We start from the raw sequence: 20,912 nt of genomic DNA, 5'->3' as shown, positions 1-20,912 counted from the left end.
CCAGTTTTGCTAATATCACCAATCAGATCTTGAAGTACCAGTTTTAAAAATTTACATTCATTTAGCATACCCTAAACGGCAAATTATCTGGATGGTGTTTTGCATACTTTACGTACTGTAGTGCTTTAGGGGTTTTTCACATCTCTTCCACCATGACCCTCTGGACTCTCTATTCTATTTCTATTCTTGCTACTTGCTTTCATTTTCATTTATTATAAAAGGTGACCGATCAACACTCTTGAATATCTTCTTCGTTCTTCTGTATGTGTTTTCGCTCCTTGTCGCCCCTTGTTCTTTTATCAAGGCCTTTTTGTTTTCCGTTTTTTTCATACACAGGTTCGTGAAAAACGGTTCCTAAACGACTTAATTTTCTCGTTATCTCGGAATGTGGGCCTTTTCTCGACAAACGAAGTTCGGTTTCTCGTTATAACGACTTACCTCCTTCGACAGTTTGTTTTCATCTCTGAAAGTTTTACCAACTCTACAGTTGACACCTCTCTTAGCACCTATTTCAGCAAATTTTGCTCTACTTTTCACTGTTGATTTTTTTTCCAGAGACAGTACAACGAACGTTTTCTTTCGTAATTAACATGTAAATCTTGCTACTTGCTTTCATTTTTTTCCCTTTATATTATAAAAAATATATAATTGACCCTCTAACACTAGCACTCTCTATTCTGTTTGAAAAGAGCGTTCTATTACTATTTTGTGTGTGTAGAAATTTTACAGAACAAAACTTTTTTATTTATTTAAAAAATCACATTGCTATCAATGTTCTGAAGTTAGACTAGCTCAGCCTACATCCGTACAGCGCTTGCATATTATTTTACCTAATTTTTACATTTGATGAGCTTCTATTATTGTCCTCATTTGTAAGTTGCTTTGGTGAAACTCATGCAGGAACTTATTACACAAAATTCATATTGATCAAGCATGCTAAATTATTAAATATAATTGGTTACAGTAAAGTGTAGTATACAACACCCCATTGAGGTTATTTTTAAGATTAAGTCGTTATTTTTTTTTTTTTCGTTATGTCACAGTAGCAGTATCTACTTCATATAAACACAAAAGATTACAAAAATACAAAGCAGTATCTACTGCATGGATGCTAAAGGGTTTACAAACTTTCTAGTGCTTTTCGTCTTTCTAACTGCTTTTATGACACAAGATGCTGAAAATACATTGAGACGTGTGGCAAAGGTCAAAGTTGTGTCTAGTGTGAGTTTGCATTTGAAAAACCAAAAAAAAAAAGTGCCCTGAAAGAACAGCCCCTGAGAGTATTTACAGTTTGCTTTTGTGCATGACTGCTTACACTCTTATCTGGGGCTGGTGTTAATCCATGATTGGTGTCTGTTGTAGTTGGGAGAAGCGTGTGGATCAGCGTGGCAGGTTCTACTATGTGGATCACAACACCAGAACCACCACATGGCAGCGGCCCACAGCGGAGTCTGTGCGCAACTATGAGCAGTGGCAGTCTCAGCGCAGCCAGCTGCAGGGAGCCATGCAGCAGTTCAACCAGAGATACCTCTACCAGGTAAACAACCGAGTCATGTTTCGTTATTCTCATGAGCAGAGTGCTTTTGAGTTATGGATGTCTTTAACTTGTCTCTGACAGTTAAGGGCTGATTTAGAATTTGCACTACAGATAATCATCATCCATCACTGACAGGAATGTAGTGTTTCAGAAAAAAATTTCATGCCAATCTGTTCTTTTCACTTTCTCTTTTGAAAGAAGTCTTTTATGCTCACCAAGGCTGCATTTATTTGATCAGAAAAAAAAACAAACAAAACAAAAAAAACAGTAATTTTGTGAAATATTATTACAATTTAAAATAACTTTGGCAAAGCTGTGTTTCCAGCATCATTACTCCAGTCATCAGTGTCACATGATCCTTCAGAAATCATTCTAATATGATGATTTGCTGCTGAAGAGACATTTCTCATTTCTTTATATAATCAGTGCTGCTTAATATTTTTCTGAAAATTGTGACGACTTTTTTCAGGATTCTTTGATGAATAGAAAGTTAAAAAGAAACAGCTAGTACATAAAATAGAAATCTTTTGTAACATAATGATAAATGTCTTTACTCTCACCTTTGTTCAGTTAAAAGTATTGTATCAGTGTATCACGGTTTCCTCAAAAATATGAAAATATGATGCATCTCAACAGCTTTCAACATGGATAATAATATGAAATGTTTCTTGAGCACCTATTAGAAAGATTTCTAAAGGATCGTGTGGAGACTGAAGTAAAGGTTGCTGAAAATTAAGCTTCACAGGAATATAATCTAAACAATCTAAACCTATTCACCTATGCTGTAGGTAGTTTAGTTGGTGGTTTTACAGTAACCTAGCTATAATGTATGGTGCAGTATGACAATGGGTGACTTGGCAAAATAGACTACAATGGAGGTTAATAAGGATTTAAATATAAAAAAAAATAAAAAAAAAACATAGATGGCGATAAAATTTATCAAATTATTATCTTATACATTTTATTTCCTTGTGCCTGTAGCACAATGACCTGTAGTCATTGACCTCTTTCATAAATTAAACTTTGTGAATTACCGTAAAATTGATGGCCTTTTTTCTGCAACTACATCATATCTGCTATTCACACAAACGACAGCTCTCCATCTTTTTTACTTTTAAGTTACCATTCATTCATCAGCACCAAAATGTTGATGAATTGACGTCAGTCACTGAAAATGACCTTTAAACAGCTGCACTGTTTTCTTCATTTCGGTGTGGAGTAATTGCCAACTTTATGATTGGTTCAAAGCGGACTTCTTACATTAAGATTTCTTGACCTCGTACATGCTTGTACCAATAATCTTATGCTTCGTTCCCTCACAGCATCAAAACAGAAATGTATTGGTAACGTTACAACTTCTCATCTTGGAAATTTGCTAAAACTGATTTCCCTGTATTTCTCTACAGCACCTGTTCATACACAACATCTAAACTTGTAATTTACCATTAATTTTCCAGAAAATTGTGCAGTATAATTTTATAATGCGTGTTATTATTAATGTGGCATTGAGCTTTTCAGCTTTGCTACTGCAAAAGTTCCTTTCCATTTATATGAGCAGTGAGATGGCAACATTGCTTTTTTTGAATTATCGAGCTCACAGCTTGACTATTAGTAGAGATATACTGCACATACACATAATCTCTCTCTCTCTTCTGGTTTCTCTGTGCTGGGAGTAGAGTAATCCTTTTGAAAAAACATCAAAAATCAGTTTTGGCTTCATTCTTGTGTGGAACCCCCTCTTTTTCAGGTTTAGTGTGCATTCTGCGAGCTGCTGTATTTTATAAGCAAAGGTAAAATTGGACCATGATGTCTTAGAACTTTGTTAACTTTATAAATACACAACAGTGTCATTTATTGTACACAAAACAGCACTTCTCTGTAGGTTCTTTAAAACACACCCAATTAGCCTTTGCAACAGCACTTTAAAGGCCCACAGAATAGATGAAGGAACTCGCTGTGCTCTCCGGATCCATACTTACCAGCCAGGACCCTCCCTTTAAGTTCAGAGTGCTTGAATACCACAGCTCCATGCGAAGACTTAAATCCAATGAGTTGACATGCAGGTGGTAATAATCTATGTAAAATGTTGTGCCTTCTTGCTTTTTGCTACAATAACAGCCAGAGAAGCCCAATGTAAGATGGGGATGAATCACCATGAATCACTTTTCCCTACTTCAGACTTCATCTGAAACAGTACAGTGCTTGCATACCTTGTCCCACAAAAGAAAAGTTTCAGAAGAACATTTTGGATGAGGAAAGACTCTTTTGCAATACTTGTGTGTATTGCAGTTACCTCATTTTGAATAGTTTAGTGTGTGTGTATCCCCATTGTAGCTTCATAATATACTGATAATTTGCAGTTACGGCTTTCTAAATGGCTTTTAATTATGGCTTTTAAATATGATGTTGAACAGCTACAATTATTAATGTAGTCTGCTCTGTGACTGCTCAAAAATCTGTGTTAACCCATATTTCCCAAAGCCAGACTAAATTAAGCTTGCTCTGACCCACCACAGACCCTAAAGTATACAGTTGTATTTGATTTGTAAGTACATTTATGCTACTTCTAAGCAGCATTCTGTGTGAAGACAGTCTGTGTAAAGACACCTAAATGCTACTTAAGAAGCGCTTCTGTGCCATTCTTGCAGTGTACATTTGGCAGTAAATGATCATGTTATGAAGTTTAGATGGTAGTTTACTGCGTTTGTATAAGAGACCTTTGGTTTAATTCTCACATGAGTGTCAAATGTGACAGCTGATTTCAACATTACATGCCTGCTGCAGTAGAGTTTGAGAGCACAGGACGCTGCCATTGACACAACACAGCTCACTCTATTGGCCATGGCTCACGTCACACAGCACACACAGCACACTGGGCTTTTTGTGTGCTAATTGCAGCTCATTAGGATCTCCTGAGAGATTTGTGTATCAATAACAGCTGCTTCCGGCCCCAAGCGAAAATAAAACTCTCTCACTGTTGTTCTCTTATACTTACTGAAAATGTTATATATATATATATATATACATATATATATATATATATATATATATATATATATATATATATATATATATATATATATATATATATATATATACATATATATATATATATACATATACATATATATATATATATATATATATATATATATATATATATATATATATATATATATATATATATATATATATATATATATATATATATATATATATATATATATATATATATATATATATATATATATATATATATATATATATATATGTATGTATATATATATGTGTTATATATATATATATATATATATATATATATATATATATATATATATGTGTGTATATATATATGTGTGTGTGTATATATATATATGTATATATATATATATATATATATATATATATATATATATATATATATATATATATATATAAATATAAAAAAGAATCTTCTCACAGATTTTTCTAACAACAGTAGTTCACAGTAATCATGTCTTTCAAGCTCCAAAAATGAGCTTTGGTAGAGGGGAAAAATGAATAATTGATTAAACTTTGGGTCTGTTAAGATACTGTAAGATTTTGAATATAGAGTACAAGTTGTAAGGACGATTGTTTTGCTTTTTGGAGCTCGACAGCAGTTAATATGCACTTTCATTTTATGGGAAACACTTAATTCAACACTCAATTTTACGGCAATAGACTACTGCCTTTACATTGGTATGTATTGGTAATGTAATTTTCAAAACTCACATTTTTCATAAATTTGATGTGTTTTTGGTACACTCTAAAAAAAGGCTGGTTTGTTTCAACCCAACTTTGGGTCAAATATGGACTAACCCAGCTGTTGGCTAAACTTATTAAATTAAATTTTTAACCCCAAAATTGGATTAATCCATATTTGACCATATTTTTATTCTGTTGCCAGTTATATGGACAATTGAGTCTTCTATGTCTAAGTGAGTGATTCTGTTTTCTTTTGTCTCTCTCTTCTTCTTTTTTTAATGTATTCGCTCACCCTCTCTCTCTATGCCTTTATTTTTCTCTTCTTCTCTCTTAGTTTCTTTGAGGCTTGGTTTGGGTCTAATGGCTGTGCGGAGGGAGTGAGGATGATGTCATGGTTTTCTTTCATTTTTTTCCTACCTTTTTTAGTCATAGAAACTGCTGAGGGCGGGGCATACTGACACACGCACTAGTTTTTAACATCCCCCTCATTTTTGACCAACTTTAGCCCAACTAAGGCATGCAACTGGTAATGCTTCATAAATGAAGATGTGAGATATCAGATATGCCTCATCCACAAGCACCACTGATATAATGGCTTGCTGGAAAAAGGACAAACTGTGGTAAAAAGGCCAGTTTAAAATTTGCTTAGTCAGAGCCCTTGGCTGCAAAAGTAGGAACGCCTTTTGAGTTTAAGACGAAAACAGTGACACAGTAAAGACCCATAGTAAAATGGCAAACACTCATGGTCTTCAGTGGTCATTGTATTTTTACTGCTTTCCTCAAGCTAGAGTAAATTGAAAAGATTAATGGATTTTATTTTCTGAGAGAATCTTTATTTTTCTAGCTGTAACATCAACGTTTCCTTTAAAAGTGAAGTGATTAGATATCAAAGGGGTCATGTGACGTTGCTAAAAAGAACATTATTTTGTGTATTTGGTGTAATGCAATGTGTTTACGCAGTTTAAGGTTCAAAAAACACATTATTTTCCACATACTGTACATCATTGTTGCTCCTCTATACTCCGCCTTTCTGAAACAGAAACAGACACTGGCACTGTAGGCTACTCTCACAGAAAACAGTCCTTGTCCTCCGCAAAATGCGCTTCACACATCTGAATATTTGGGTTGAACTGTTCTGGGACAGTGTTGTAAATACAACTTAACCACTGATTTCTAGTTGTGTCCTCTTTTGGAAGGCCAAGCAAACAACAAAACACAGCGTCTCCACAACATTGCCCCGGCGGCATCAGCGAGAATAAAAGTTACGCCTTCTTTCTTTGCGTGAACATTTGGGCGGTGTTATGCAAATCTTCTCACATCTGGTTTGGCGCAGTTAGCTGGCAGATGAGGGGTGTGCTTGGAGAAACTACGTATTCTTTTAGCTACTCCATTTAGTGATGCTTGTGTCACAGAAATTACACACTTCACCTTTATATAATATGTATACTGGATAAGAGAAAATTGGAATTACATTATATAAATGGTTAAAAATGTATGCAGATGATTAAGCACTAGACTTAGACTAGAGGCAAATATAAAAAAAACTTCCTAGAACCGAATTTTTTTTTTTTTTTTTTTTTTTTTTTAATGTGCATTTCTGTTTTATTTTATGTTATTTATTTACTTTTTGAATTGTCTTTATTAAAAAAAATGCTTAATGATGTGCCCTGTTTTACCCTGCGGCCTCATATGAGGACATTATATTTTAGTTAATTTCTCTGAGACTGTACATGCCACAGTTTTAAGTCTGGATGTCCTGTACAGAGCACATGTTTGAATGTTTCACCATGACCACTCCCTCTCCTTGGTATTCAATAATGTCTGAAATTAATTAAGTGACACTCTTATGGGATTATGATAATATTTTGTAATTAACATTTAAATCTGTCTAATTTTTAAATTGTGTGTCACAAATCAACATCTCAGGAAAATTGTTATGGAGTTTCAAATCAAAATATGACTTTCTGTTACAAAACAGGACATTGATTTCATACATGTCCTCATATGAGGACAACGGGACTAAAAGCATATTTATTACCTATTTTGGGTGACATAACAAATGAATAGGGAAAGAAATTGTATTTCAATATTCTATGAAATATTATATATCATTATGAAAATCTTGACAATTATTTTTTTCATGTTGCCCCAAAAACACATTAATATGCAAATTAGATTTAGTTTATAGATACATTGTATATGATCTTTTAAATAATAATATCTTTTAATTTAAAAAATATATAAATTACATTATTTTATATGCTCCAAACAATGTGAGGACATGGAAAAAAAACAAAGTTTTCCTAAAACTTTTTTCTCGGGTCTTAAGAGGTTAAAACAGACTGTTCTATACAGGAATACAATGGCGGCAATCTTAAATGTTTCATAGGGGACCATTTTAAAATCACAGCCTTAATTTTGTGTAGATAAAGTAGAAAATTTAAAATAGATGTTTGTGGAAACATAAGATTTAAATTCTCTTTCAAAAAAAAAAGCATATGGTTTTATGATGTCCAGCTCAAGGTTTAATGTCAAGCCTGTTATCTGTCTGAAGGTATAGTTGTATCCTAGTATGGATTCAAATACTTTAATTAAGCCTGTAAGTTTTAAAGTATGCTGTTCATTTTGCTTTATAATATCATCTTTAAGGTAAAGAGCAGTTTTTAAATCTACTCCATACTTATTTTTTACTATGTTCAGGGTATAAATGCACAAACATGCCCACAGAGTTTGCGTTTGCCTGTTTTTCATATATAATTATGTCCATCTAAAGCACACACACTGGGTGGATGTTTTTGGTGTACAAATAAATGAAATTTCCGTGCACCAAACACACACACACACATGCGCACAGAGTAAACACAGCCATGGTGGGTGAATAAAGGTGCTTTTGTCCGGTGGGGGGCTGGGCCATCTGGAGCGCTCATGAATGTTCACTTCAGTCCGCTCAGACATCGCGCCTCCCTGTGTACTTTCACAGCTCCGCTAAAAGAGGACGGAGGCATGGGTGGGGTCGGGATTGGGCGGATGGAGACAGGGTGGGGCTTTCTCGCAGCCAGTGAGATCATTGGAACACTGCATGCATATGTGTGTCAGTGTGTGTGTGTCTTTTTCTGCCTGTAGCAGGCATGTAGTATTTGGACGGCACTGGCTAGGCACTCAAACACCTCCGTCAGTCTCTGTTCTGAGAGCAGGAGGCAAAACTGTTGGCTTCAGCACCTTCTAGAAACATCCAGCACTTTGTGTCACAGGGTTTCTTGCAGTACCAGCAGCTGCATTTGTATGGTCCTGGTGTTTTTTGGGTTGGTGGTTCATTTCAACAGGTTTCTGTGGGTTCTGCTGTGTGGGGGGTGTTACACACAAAAGGATCAGAAAGTGTGTTCTAACTTCAGTCTCTCTCTGTTTGTCTGTCACAGTCGTCTGGAGCTGCGGTGGAGAATGACCCGCTCGGGGCTCTTCCTCCAGGCTGGGGTAAGTCCTCATTCATGCTTAATCTTCAGGTCAGGTGTCTTTTATGAGGTTACTGTGAGTTTGACGTTAACTTTAGTAGTAGAGAGAGGCCAATAATCTTTTAGTCTTAGGACTACATCTACTGATAAATAGTAGAATTTGGTGGCTCGCTTAAATAAAATAAACGTAGCATCCAGCAGCATAAAAACGGTGTGCTAATAAAGAGTTGAACAAAGGCCGAAACAGAGATGAAAGTAAATTTGCACGTCCATGTAGTAGAAAGGGTTAATGTACAGGCAGCAGCAAAATAAACCTCAACAGGGTGATCAAGACCCCAAAGTGAAGCAGAGTCTGTATGATCATTATCCCAATTATTAATCAATACATAAATAGCCATGAAATATAGTTTGGAGCTGAAATTAATGCTGGGGACTGTGGAGTGATACAAGAGACAGGGTGCAGGAATATGGTTCATAGGGACAGAACATTTTGTGTTTCACTATAGAAAGGCATGTAATAAATAATTTTAATTATTCCATTTATTATGGCATATGCTTTTATTGTCAACTAATTAAAACCACACATTAGTATCATTTATTGGACACTTAAAATCTAAAATGTGTATGTATTCATATAAAACAAAACAAATATTGGTTGAAGAGAAGTCTATTTAAATGTTTCTTTCTGTTAAAAGCTAGAAGTTCAGTACATCGAGTTCAGCAGTATAACATTGCGAAATGGAGCGGGGAAATCTCTGATGAGAGGGTTAAAAAGGAAAAAAAAAAACAATCTGAAAAAGAGAGTGTTGTGTGAGCAGTAATGTGAGGGCTACTGTGTGCTCCACAAACGACTTTTAATGAAAACAAGATGTTAGACGTGGAGTGAATGAGGGGGTGAGGGGGTTCTTGCAGAGGGCTGCTCTTTCTTTGTGGAAAAGCAATTGGCCAGCAGATTTTCTCTGCTCTTTTTTGATCTTTAAGTCGTTACGTTTTCTTTCTGTCTGTTGAAGCCTGTTAAACCCAATTGAAAAGCTGAAAAGTGAAATTCGAGAAGGTATGTTGGAGCAGGCGCTAGTGAGATGCCCCACTGACCCGTCAGTTTTCAGTCAGCTCTGTCAGATTTGACACTCACTTACCCACCATCCTGTAGAGAGAGAAAAACAACAACAGAGGATCACTTTAAATTTGATATTTTTTAATATCAGTGAATAATATAAATTGAAAAAAGAACACTACAGTAAATTTGTTAAAAAGAAAAAGAATAATGTAACTGTATGTGTGTTGTAATGCATTTCTGACCATTCTCCAAATAATATGTAAGCTGAAAATGTTTCTATTTCTTTTCTTTCTCTCAGAGAAACGTCAGGACAATGGAAGAGTGTACTATGTCAATCACAACACTCGAACGACACAGTGGGAGGACCCTCGAACCCAAGGGTAATCATGTCCTCCTGTCATGTGACCCATGTGGCCCACAGCAAATGATCTGCAGATTCAAGTGGAGTTTGTTAGAGCGTGCTCTGTGTGTGTGTGTGTGTGTGTCTTGTCTTGTTTAAGCGTCAGTTTACCAATGTTGGGGAAGTTACTTTGAAACTGCAAAGCTACGAGCTGCTCATACTTGAGCTACAGTTGAGCTACCCTTTTGAAAATATAGCTGGCAACATTACAAGTTACTAGTTTACTACATGCAGTATGTGACTCAAGTCAAGCAGTGTTTTTCATCTGGCACACATGACCTTTCTCAAATATTTAATTTTATTTTCATCTGGAACTGAATAATATCATGCCATGTAATGTGCCAAAAACAGCTGCAGTGCAACTTGTCGGAAAAGTGGGCAAGAGTTGGCTAAAATTGGCAGTTATAATCTGATTGGCTGATTGGCCTGCTACCCCAGGATGCATGTTTCACCGCCCACATGGAAACCAAGTCCTGTTTGCTGTCAAAATGTCAAAATAAGCTCTTCTGAGGAAGTCTAAGTTTAAGACTGCCCTTTTTATGCCTAGCTCTGTAAAACTACTGTGAAATCTGAGTTATTTATAAGGTAGCTGCATTAGTTGCTTTCTGTAGTTGCCTGCTCAACCAAAAAGAATACCACACATTATCAAACTCATCCACTTAAGCTGCAAAACATTCTTTGTTTGCTCATTTTAATTTCGACATTTTTTTATTTGTTCATTGCGTTTTAGATTTTACTGAAATTTAAACTCATGTTATGTAGTGTTAAGCGTCTAGCAGGGTGCGCTGCTCTCACTGCCCTCCTCCGTTTGCAGGATGATCCAGGAGCCGCCCCTGCCGCCGGGCTGGGAGATGAAGTACACGGCAGAGGGGGTGCGATACTTTGTGGACCACAATTCTCGCACTACCACCTTTAAAGACCCTCGGCCAGGCTTTGAGTCAGGGTAAACACTATCACACGCTATAGCTCAGACTGCATGCTTTGATTGTATGTGAAGGCAGGAGCTCTTCATTCACTGCAAACAGAGAAACAGACTGATACAGTAGATCAAGAACCTGATGGTAATGGGGATCCACAGCAACTCTCCAGTTCAAGCCCACTAGGGTTTGTCAGTATCTAGACAGCAGATGTTCGATGCAGTGTAGGTGCACTATGACACATGCTAAAAGTTTAAACATGCTAAATAATTATACAATATATATATATATATATATATATATATATATATACACATATATATATCTATATATATATATATATATATATATAGTCTATATGTGCACTACCTGTCATTGTTCCTCCTATGATTTTAGATGTTTATTGAAAGAAGTCTTTTATGCACGCCATGGCTGCATTTATTTGATAAAAACAAACTATAACAAAATATTATGAAATATTATTACAATTTAAAATAGCTGTGAATTTATTGTAAAATGTAATTTATTGCTGTAATCAAAGCTGAATTTTCAACATCAAAATCATTCTAATACGCTGATTTGGCGCTAATGTAATATTAATTATTATTGGTGCTCTGTTATTAATATTTATTCTTGTTAGTATCACTGTTAATTATTTTTATTTTTTTTCTGCTTAATGTTTTTGTTGAAACCATGATAGTTTTTTTTCAGATGAATATAATGTAAAAACAACAGCATTTATTTGAAGTCTTTTGTAACATAATAAATGTCTTTACTGTAACTTTTAATCCATGTCATACGCCCCTACTGAATAAAAGTATTCTTTTCTTCCTTTTTTTTTTTTTTTATCTTACCTCAAACGATTTCCACAAAATATTATTCAGCGAAAACCATTTACAACATTGATAATAATCAGAAATGTTTATTGAGCAGCAAATCGGCATATTAGAATGATTTCTGAAGGATCATGTGACACTGAAGACTGGAGTAATGATGCTGAAAATTCAGCTTAGATCACAGGAATAAATTACATTTTTAAATAGAAAATATTTCTTTTTGAATTGTAAGAACATTTGACAATATTACTGATTGTACTGTATTTTTGATCAAATTAATGCAGCCTTCTTGAGCAGAAGAGATCTTTTCAAAAACATTAAATAATCTTAATTATTCCAAACTGGTAATGTATAATTTGTTTATACTGTATATCCTCATACAGAATATTAGTGCTCTCTTTTTCTTTCTTTGTTTCTCTCAAAATCTCCTTTGTTTCTTCCATACATCTTTTTGTTGTCTTAAATGCTTCATTCCTCAGAGTTTCCCGCTCTCTAAAGTGGAACTGTCTTGTGCTTGTTAACACAGCTGTGCAGCTCAACACAAGACAACCTGTAAATCACAATGCTTTCTCTGATCTGAATCCCACACTCTGTCTTCAGTGATGTGTCACTTTGACCTGTTTATGGAAGTTGTGTCATGGCTGACTTTATTCTGCCATTTGTAAAGTTGAGTTTGTCCTGTTTTCATTGCTCATGTCCGGGGAAGAGCTTATGTTGATCTGACGTCTGCGCCACACTCATGGAATAAATGACTTCAGAATGTTCTCATAGTGCTTTGGCTTTATTTTCTCTGTCTTCCTGTTTAGCTCAAGACAGGGTGGCTCTCCGGGTGCGTACGACCGCAGCTTCAGGTGGAAATATCACCAGTTCCGCTTCTTGTGTCATGTGAGTTGTTCAGGTCTTGAGATACCGAAGCATTTTTGTGATTTAGCATCAGCAAATTAAAGTATGGTCTCCTAATTGTTGTCTCTTTATGCAGTCCAATGCGCTGCCCAGTCATGTGAAGATCTCTGTATCCAGACAGACTCTATTTGAGGACTCATTCCAGCAGGTGAGAATACTATACCAGTTAAATAAGGATGCAGTGTAGAGTTACTCAACTTTTGTCCATTGACATTTCCATTATAGTCACCAAAGCTGTTTTACCAATGTTATTTACAGATAAATTATCAGACAATATTTCTCTTTAATTTATATTGATAATATATTATCAGCAAACCAAACTGATCTCCAAATGATGGATGTCTTAATTCAAGGCCAGTTCACACCAAGGATGATCACAACTATAACAATATCATTAGAAGCACTTTCAAAGTATTTATATCCAGCGGATGAATTGGAAAAGCCTTCACAGCCAATCAGAATCCACATGACTTTAAAGAGATTGATCATTTAAAGCGGCAGATGACAAAACTGCACTGCACACTTAGAACAAACAATGTTATTGTCCACTGGTGTGGATGCTAATATAGTTGTAGTTAAAGTTATCTTTATAGTTGTCATTCTTGGTGTGAATGGGCCTTTATGGCCTTGACCTTCTGAGGTGGACCAAGCAATATTTCTGAACAACATTTTTGCTGACACTTCTAATAAAACTTTATAATGAAAGTGGCATCGTGTTTCCTCTCAGATCATGAACATGAAGCCGTATGACCTCCGCCGGAGGCTCTACATCATCATGAGAGGAGAGGAGGGACTGGATTACGGAGGAATAGCCAGGCAAGTTCATTACGGGCACCTGTGGCGTCTCGTGTTCGTCATCCTCATGTCCCTGCTCATGTGCTGAGTGTTTCTTGTTTGGGGGAGGCTGTGGTGTAACTTTGCTTGTTGGTGTCTGGACCTCATAGTTGTCTTCCTGTGTCTGTGTCTGTCTCCTGTGTCCTGTCAGTGGTTTTACCCTATGGTAGGTTACGTCATACTGTTCTACCACAGGGTAGAACCACGGACCGGATGTCTGGAGGTGTCTGCGTCATCCTGTGGTGTGACAAACCACCCCCACCCCCCGGTCATGGTCCCCACTTTTGTCCCTGAACCTTCTGTCCAAACAGCCCTGGGGTCAAAGGTCAGGGTTTGGGTCCTGTTGTACTGTTTATGATTTGATGTGTGTGCGTGTGTGTTTGTGCTGTTGAACCTGTCTTCATCTTTATGTGGCACTTACACCATTTTTTACATACTAAGTTCACTTCATTTCAGTTTATTATCTGGGAATTCCTTTAATTCTTCCTTCAATAGAACTGAGCACTGTCCATCAAATTGTCTTTCATTTGTTTTTCATTTTTAATAATCGTTAAATGTTTTGATAGCATTTTTTGTCATAATTTTTATTCAATTTTATTTTTATTCAGTTGTTTTATTTTACAAAAAGTTCATTTTATTAATTGTGGGTTTTTCTGTAAATGTGTTTTCTTTTGTTAGCTTCCCTCAAAAGTGGCTCACTTTCTTTACAAAACATCACTCTTTTTTTCATGAATGAGTTGGAGTGGATATTGACGGAAGCCAAAATGTGTCCAGCATACACAGAAATGTTGTGCTTTTTAAACTATACTGTGTTTTAAAATATTCCCAGGATGCACCTCATGAAGTGGATTGAAAGAATGTACAGAGTATGTAGAGCTGCATGTGGGTTTTTTTCTCCACTTTACAGCTGTTCTAAAATGTGGGAGATAATATTAATAAAAATAAATGATGAGAAAGTTATGACAGTGTAAATTAAATAATTCCAAATGGGTGTTTCCTTTGCCATTGTTAACATTCTTATGTGAGTTCTTTCCCATTACTCTCATAAGTAGTTGCTTCTTTTATAAAGAAAGATACACTCTGTGTAAGGCTTCTGTTAGGCCAATGAAATGTTCCCTTTACTGAATACTGAAAATATATATATTATACTAATAGGTATTATATTGTTATATGTTACTGACGTTATGTTTTGTATTTCTGTCTGTAGGGAGTGGTTCTTCCTGCTGTCTCATGAGGTGTTGAACCCCATGTACTGTCTGTTTGAGTATGCCGGTAAAAACAACTACTGTCTGCAGATTAACCCTGCTTCTTCCATCAACCCCGACCACCTCACCTACTTCCGCTTCATCGGCCGCTTCATTGCCATGGTGAGAACGCCATGTAGTCATGGACTAGTAGTTTCACTCTTAAATTAAATTAAACTCTGCTCTCTTTCAGACTGTATTTCTGGGAGCGCTGTATTTCTGTGTGTGTGTGTGTGTGTGTGTGTGTGTGTGTGTGGTTGGGTGTGAACCTCATGGCATAAGAATGAAATCATTGTGTTTTGATATAGTGACTGGTCTTATATTAAGATCTCATTTCTCTCACACCCTTCAAGAGCAGTTAACATTCTCAAAGATATTATAGAAGTTCCCTATGCTGTGTGCGTTACATTATTTTCCCTCAGCCCTTGTGTTTCTCCTGATTTGTGCTTGTTCTGAGTAGACTGTGTGACTCGGGGTGACTGTGTTTTTTTTGGAGATCATTCCCAGAACTCTGTTCTGTCACATTAAACAGTTTGCTGGCCTATAACAACAAAATCACATTTGTATGTGTTTTCGAAGTCTGTGTATAGAGAGAGAACTTCAAAAGAGAATTTAAGAAAAAGCATAATAGTGTTAGATGATTTAACTCTAAATCACTATACGGTTGTGCCACTTGAGTCAGCATGCAGCGTTTTTATTTGTACACCTTCAGTCCAGATAAATCCAGTGCTATATCGATAATTATATGTGATAAGTATTGCAAAGCTAGTCTAATGACACTTTAGTGAAGCACATAAAAATCATGACAATATTCAAGGTCAATTTCATGTGCAAATTACTGTGAATTTACACATTTATATATGAACGTTTCATGATTTTAAGATTATGATCAGATGATACAATCACCAACATTTATTTTTCATGCGGATATATTCAGAAGCTAGATACAAATGTCCAGTATTAGTTTCAAAACTGTTCCATTCAGAAATCATTATTATTTTTGATTTGCTCTTTAGTGTTATGTTGTTACACAGATCACTAATATGGCAAACAATATGGCAAAATTTCCCTAATGACTCTTGAAAATGGGCTTGATAGAATTTAAAACATTTAATAAAAATGCTTATAATAGCCAACAATTCACCCTCCAGCCATGATGTCATACAGTAATTGGAGCACTGTTAACAGCGAATGTGTCAAATTTTGCATGCTGCAATAAAAAAAATAAAAGGGTTCCTAAATTTAGATAGGATTGGACAAAAATTGAATGAAAATCAACTCTTAATTATCCATGACTGATCAGTTGATGAATTCCTAGTTGATGCATGACTTTTTTCATGGATTTGTTCTTGGAATTTATTTTAAAAATAGAAGTATGCAGTGTGGACTCTTAATGTGAGCTCGCTCATAAAAGCTGCATTCATAATAAGAATAATAATAAGACTAATAATTTTAGAATAATAATCCTAAAAGATCAAGCAAAATCCATTTTAAATTAGATTTAGAGACCATGTGACATTCCCAGAGGTATGTCATTAAATCAAAACTGAATGTTCTGTTATTATGGAATGTTGCATTGGTTATTACAAATTATTTATCCATGAACATTTATTTTTCATTATTATAGTTTGTATTATTTTAATATGTGCCCTCATAATCTTAAACAAATACATTAATGTGCCCCTCTCAGTGACATCTCTGATGATGTGTATATCTGCACAAAGACTGGGCAATAAGGTTGTCTAATAACCAAACGAGTTTTAATCCCTTCCCTTCAGTATCCTGTCATTTATCATAATAGGGAAGAAAAGACTTGTGCACTATTCTATGCTGTAGAGTAAATAGTGAGTAGTGCGTTCACACTGAAAAATCCAAAAAGAAAAAGTGCACTTTAGATACCTAGATGATGCACTTAAATAACTGAAAAATGAAGTGTGGAAGGTCAGACACTTCATTCACTCAACAGCTGTAGCTTTAATTATGCAGCGGAGGGGGAGGGGCTATCAGACTCCGGGCATGGATAAAAAAATAACCTTGTACAGTTCATACTCTACATGTATGTATAGCGCGTCATTTAGGACGGAGCTTATAACTACCATTATTTGTATTATGACCTTTGACCTGTGATCGGCTCTCTGCAGGCACTGTATCATGGGAAGTTCATTGACACGGGCTTCACTCTGCCCTTCTACAAGCGCATGCTTAACAAGAAACCCACCCTCAAAGACCTGGAGTCCATCGACCCGGAGTTTTACAACTCCATCATGTGGGTCAAGTGAGTATCAAGACTGCAGCTGCGTTCATGAGGATGTCAGAACAGTTCTGTGACAAACACATGACGTTCGTGCTGATGTACTGTACGTTCACAGAGAGAATGATTTGGAAGAGTGCGGCGTGGAGCTGTACTTCGCTCAGGACATGGAGATTTTGGGCAAGGTGACAACACACCAGCTGAAGAACGATGGAGAAAATGAACTTGTCACACAGGACAACAAGGAGGAGTATATTAGGTACAGCTGCCCCATGTTTAGATGATAACAGTTTTACTGGCCAGTTGAAAAAGACTCCTTTATCCAAAGAGGTGTAATAACAGAAACTCTCCTTAAAGATGAAGTGTGTATTTTTTATGTTAGAATACTTGTAATCTAATATACTCTTATTTTTATATACTCCTATTCCAGTTTAATATGCAACTCCAGTTTACAAGTCTGTTGACTGTTTGAGAAACCTGTTTGAAAACAGTCATTTTACAAATCTGCCACAATCAACCTGATCAGTTCAGCTTTTTCCATTCTAAACCTTTTTTGTGTCATTTTAAAAAGGACTGTTCTTTTAACACACTGATTTTAAACTAATTTTATTTGTGTTTTTCCTGCAGTCTGCTCACTGATTGGCGCTTCACACGTGGGGTGGAGGAACAAACGAAAGCCTTCCTGGATGGCTTCAATGAAGTTGTGCCTCTGGAGTGGTTGCGTTATTTTGATGAGAAAGAGCTAGAGGTGGGTGTTTTGGTATTTTTAGCAAGGAAAAAAACCCTTTTCTATACAGAGACACAAACACTAATGGCATCACTGAGGGAACGGATGTAAATAACTCTGGTTTTGGGCTCTGTGGTTAATTTTGGACTCGTTTTAGGCGTATTGATGTTATCTTTATCAGAAGGTTAATGGTGTGTGATTGTTTCTTGCTTCAGCTCATGTTGTGTGGGATGCAGGAAATTGATCTGAATGACTGGCAGAAGAACACCATCTATCGGCATTATACCAAAAACAGCAAGCAAATCCACTGGTTCTGGCAGGTAATACACACGTTCAGTCTCAGGCGTTTTTATGCACTCACAGCTACGCACTTCCTCCTTTCTTTCTCTTTTTACCATGTATATTTCATTGTGTCACACAGGTGGTAAAGGAAATGGACAATGAAAAGAGAATTCGCCTGCTGCAGTTCGTCACAGGAACTTGTCGACTGCCGGTTGGAGGCTTTGCAGAACTGATAGGTAGAGTTATAGTATCAGTTATCATGTGCCACAGACACAACAGACTTACGTGTCATACAGTACAAAATGAAATCATTGCATGCTATCAAGATAGGGGAACACTAAATTTGTGTTAAAATTGAGAAAATGCTTTGCTTTTGACTTATGACCTGAGTTCTGTCCTCACTGTACATATTCAATGTTGAAAAGTGTAAATAGTTTTAATAGTTCATCTTAATTATCTTGTTGTTTAGGAAGTAACGGGCCACAAAAATTCTGCATAGACAAAGTGGGGAAAGAAACTTGGCTGCCTAGAAGTCACACCTGGTGAGACTCTAAATCTGAAAGACAATACGAAAGAACTGTTTTCACAGAAGTGTTATTGTGCTTATTTGTCCCTCCTGCCTTACGATTTCAGCTTTAATCGTCTGGATCTTCCACCCTATAAGAACATGGAGCAGCTCCGAGAAAAACTTCTGTTTGCTATCGAGGAAACTGAGGGATTCGGACAAGAGTGACGAGACTAATTATATCTCGGCAAAATAATAAACCAGTTTCTTTTGAATAGGCCATTAATGTGGACTGAATGAACAGGCTGTTGAAGAGACTAGCAGCAGATTTACAGTTCAGTCATTGGTTTACCTAAAACTGAAAACTCATTTTATTTATTCACCCTCACGTCATTCCAAACCAATATGCTGTTATTTTTCTGTGCAGCACAAAGCAAGAGTTTGGGGAATGATCGCTGTGATTTGTTGTTGTACAGAAAAGAGCTGCGTGATGATTCTTCAAACTTCAATGTTTGTGTTCCACAGAATAAATAACAGCATGCTTGTACGTAATGACATGAGGATGAGCAAAAAACAGCTTCATTTTTGGGTTAACTATACTTTAAACAGCACCTTTATTTATATAGCAGCAGATAAATGATTTGTCTGAATGTTATATTTCATTTTGTCACTTCAGGGAATGATGATTTCACCTTACACTTCTATGCAGAGAAAACAATGCAAATGATGAAACACTTCACAGCATAATGTCATTAACCAGATTTCTAAATCAAATTAAAATGAATTCCCTGAACTGCCTAAATCCAAAATGTAATTAATCCTGATATTCCAGTGTGAGGTGAAATTCTCAAACTTCCCTGCTTATAATGCAGCGTCCAGTACAGAATTATTACTAGTACTAATTAAATAAACAGCAGCGACTCTTCAGTTGCAGATGTCATGGGCCGCAGAGATGGGTTTTATGTGTCTTATCAGTGTGTGTAGAAGACGACTGAGATAGAAAATAATTGTTTTAAAGAGATTGATCAGACATGATTTCATTATTTTGTGACATGCCATGCTACACTGTATATAGTTGAAATAAAATCGAGTCATGGACTCACATAATCTGTGGCTGAATAATGATGTTGACGAGTAATGACGTTTATGTTCACAGGCGTAATAAGGTGGTTCTTTAATTAACCGTTTAGAAGTTTAAAAATCACCTTCAGTTTATTTGGTATTTATATGTAAAAAAAAAAAAAAAATTATATAAATAACCATTGCTGTCCCAGATACTGCTGTCATTATTACCATCTCAACAAACAATTAAATATTTCCAAGTTTATTTTCAAGTTTATATTTAGAAATTGGAAGATGGAGCACATTTCTGCCTGTGCAGCAGAGTGACAGTTTGAAGATATGAAATTTGATGAATTTATCATGTTGTGATTTCCATACTTACTAAAGGAAGTGAGTCTGAACTCTAATGTCCTCATATTCAGAATTATGTGTTTCTATGACAACACTATAAACACCATAAACTGTGAACACTTTTTACAAATTAGAATCAAATAATTCCAACATGGCATGAATGCACCTTTAATTATATTTAGGATGTCTACTTTCTACTCAGAGCAGCCCAACTGTCCAGTCCAGATGTGGCCCACTTTTCTTAGATCTGAAAATGCATTTGGGAATCAATACGAATTTGAATGTTCACAAAAAAATCTTTATTTAGTAATCACAAACAGCTAGAAGCTATCATGGAAAATCTTAGGTCAAAAAAGGTGTTTTTTGTTTTGTTTTGTTTTGTTTTTTCATATAACTGCACGCATAAGTGCACTCAGAAATTCAGAAGGGTGGTACGGTACAGAGGAAGGACTGAACCTGTTTTAAGTAAGATGACAGGTTCTCTGAGCTCTGGCCTTTACCACCTCCCTCAGGGGGACAAATGCATCAAATCTTAAGTGTAAAGAACAGTGTAATATTAAAATAAATACGTGAATTGCAGTTCAATTTATAAATTTGATGTTAGCTGGCAAAACTATGTCCTGGCAGCTCTTTATCCTCAATATATAGTCATTTTACATAAATTAGCCTGTGGCTATTTTAACTTTTACATGCCATTTGTAAAGTGCAAAAAATCTTTTAAATTTCCATGCTCACTTGATTAATAGCTAAAGTCAACAAGTTCAAACCAAAAGTGTTCACAGACGCAACACAGAATAGCCATATGGAACCAGAGCTGTGTGGATTACTTAC

The 20,912-nt window shown here is 35.9% G+C and overlaps 1 protein-coding gene across 3 annotated transcripts in view; it reads left to right on the top strand.

The window, feature by feature from the left end:
- Positions 1–19,795, top strand: part of wwp2 (WW domain containing E3 ubiquitin protein ligase 2) — a 36,893-nt gene extending 17,098 nt beyond the window's left edge. The window contains exons 10-24 of one of the 3 annotated variants that reach the window (XM_042715808.1): positions 1,363–1,537; positions 8,680–8,734; positions 10,068–10,149; positions 10,984–11,112; positions 12,729–12,807; positions 12,902–12,973; positions 13,553–13,641; positions 14,867–15,026; positions 17,045–17,178; positions 17,273–17,413; positions 17,782–17,902; positions 18,097–18,201; positions 18,303–18,399; positions 18,633–18,705; positions 18,797–19,795. In XM_042715808.1, coding sequence (XP_042571742.1) covers positions 1,363–1,537; positions 8,680–8,734; positions 10,068–10,149; positions 10,984–11,112; positions 12,729–12,807; positions 12,902–12,973; positions 13,553–13,641; positions 14,867–15,026; positions 17,045–17,178; positions 17,273–17,413; positions 17,782–17,902; positions 18,097–18,201; positions 18,303–18,399; positions 18,633–18,705; positions 18,797–18,896 — 1,612 coding nt within the window. In that variant the 3' untranslated portion in view covers positions 18,897–19,795. Of the gene's footprint in view, positions 1–1,362; positions 1,538–8,469; positions 8,566–8,679; positions 8,735–10,067; positions 10,150–10,983; positions 11,113–12,728; positions 12,808–12,901; positions 12,974–13,552; positions 13,642–14,866; positions 15,027–17,044; positions 17,179–17,272; positions 17,414–17,781; positions 17,903–18,096; positions 18,202–18,302; positions 18,400–18,632; positions 18,706–18,796 lie in introns of those variants that run through there. The other 2 variants (XM_042715810.1, XM_042715809.1) reach the window with 2 other exon arrangements.
- Positions 19,796–20,912: the final 1,117 nt, after the last annotated feature.

This window comes from Cyprinus carpio, chromosome A25 (genome assembly GCF_018340385.1).
Source record: "Cyprinus carpio isolate SPL01 chromosome A25, ASM1834038v1, whole genome shotgun sequence".
Taxonomy (NCBI): Eukaryota; Metazoa; Chordata; class Actinopteri; order Cypriniformes; family Cyprinidae; genus Cyprinus; species Cyprinus carpio.
The sequence above is the reverse complement of the archived record's forward strand: the minus strand, read 5'-3'. Positions and strand labels throughout refer to the sequence as shown.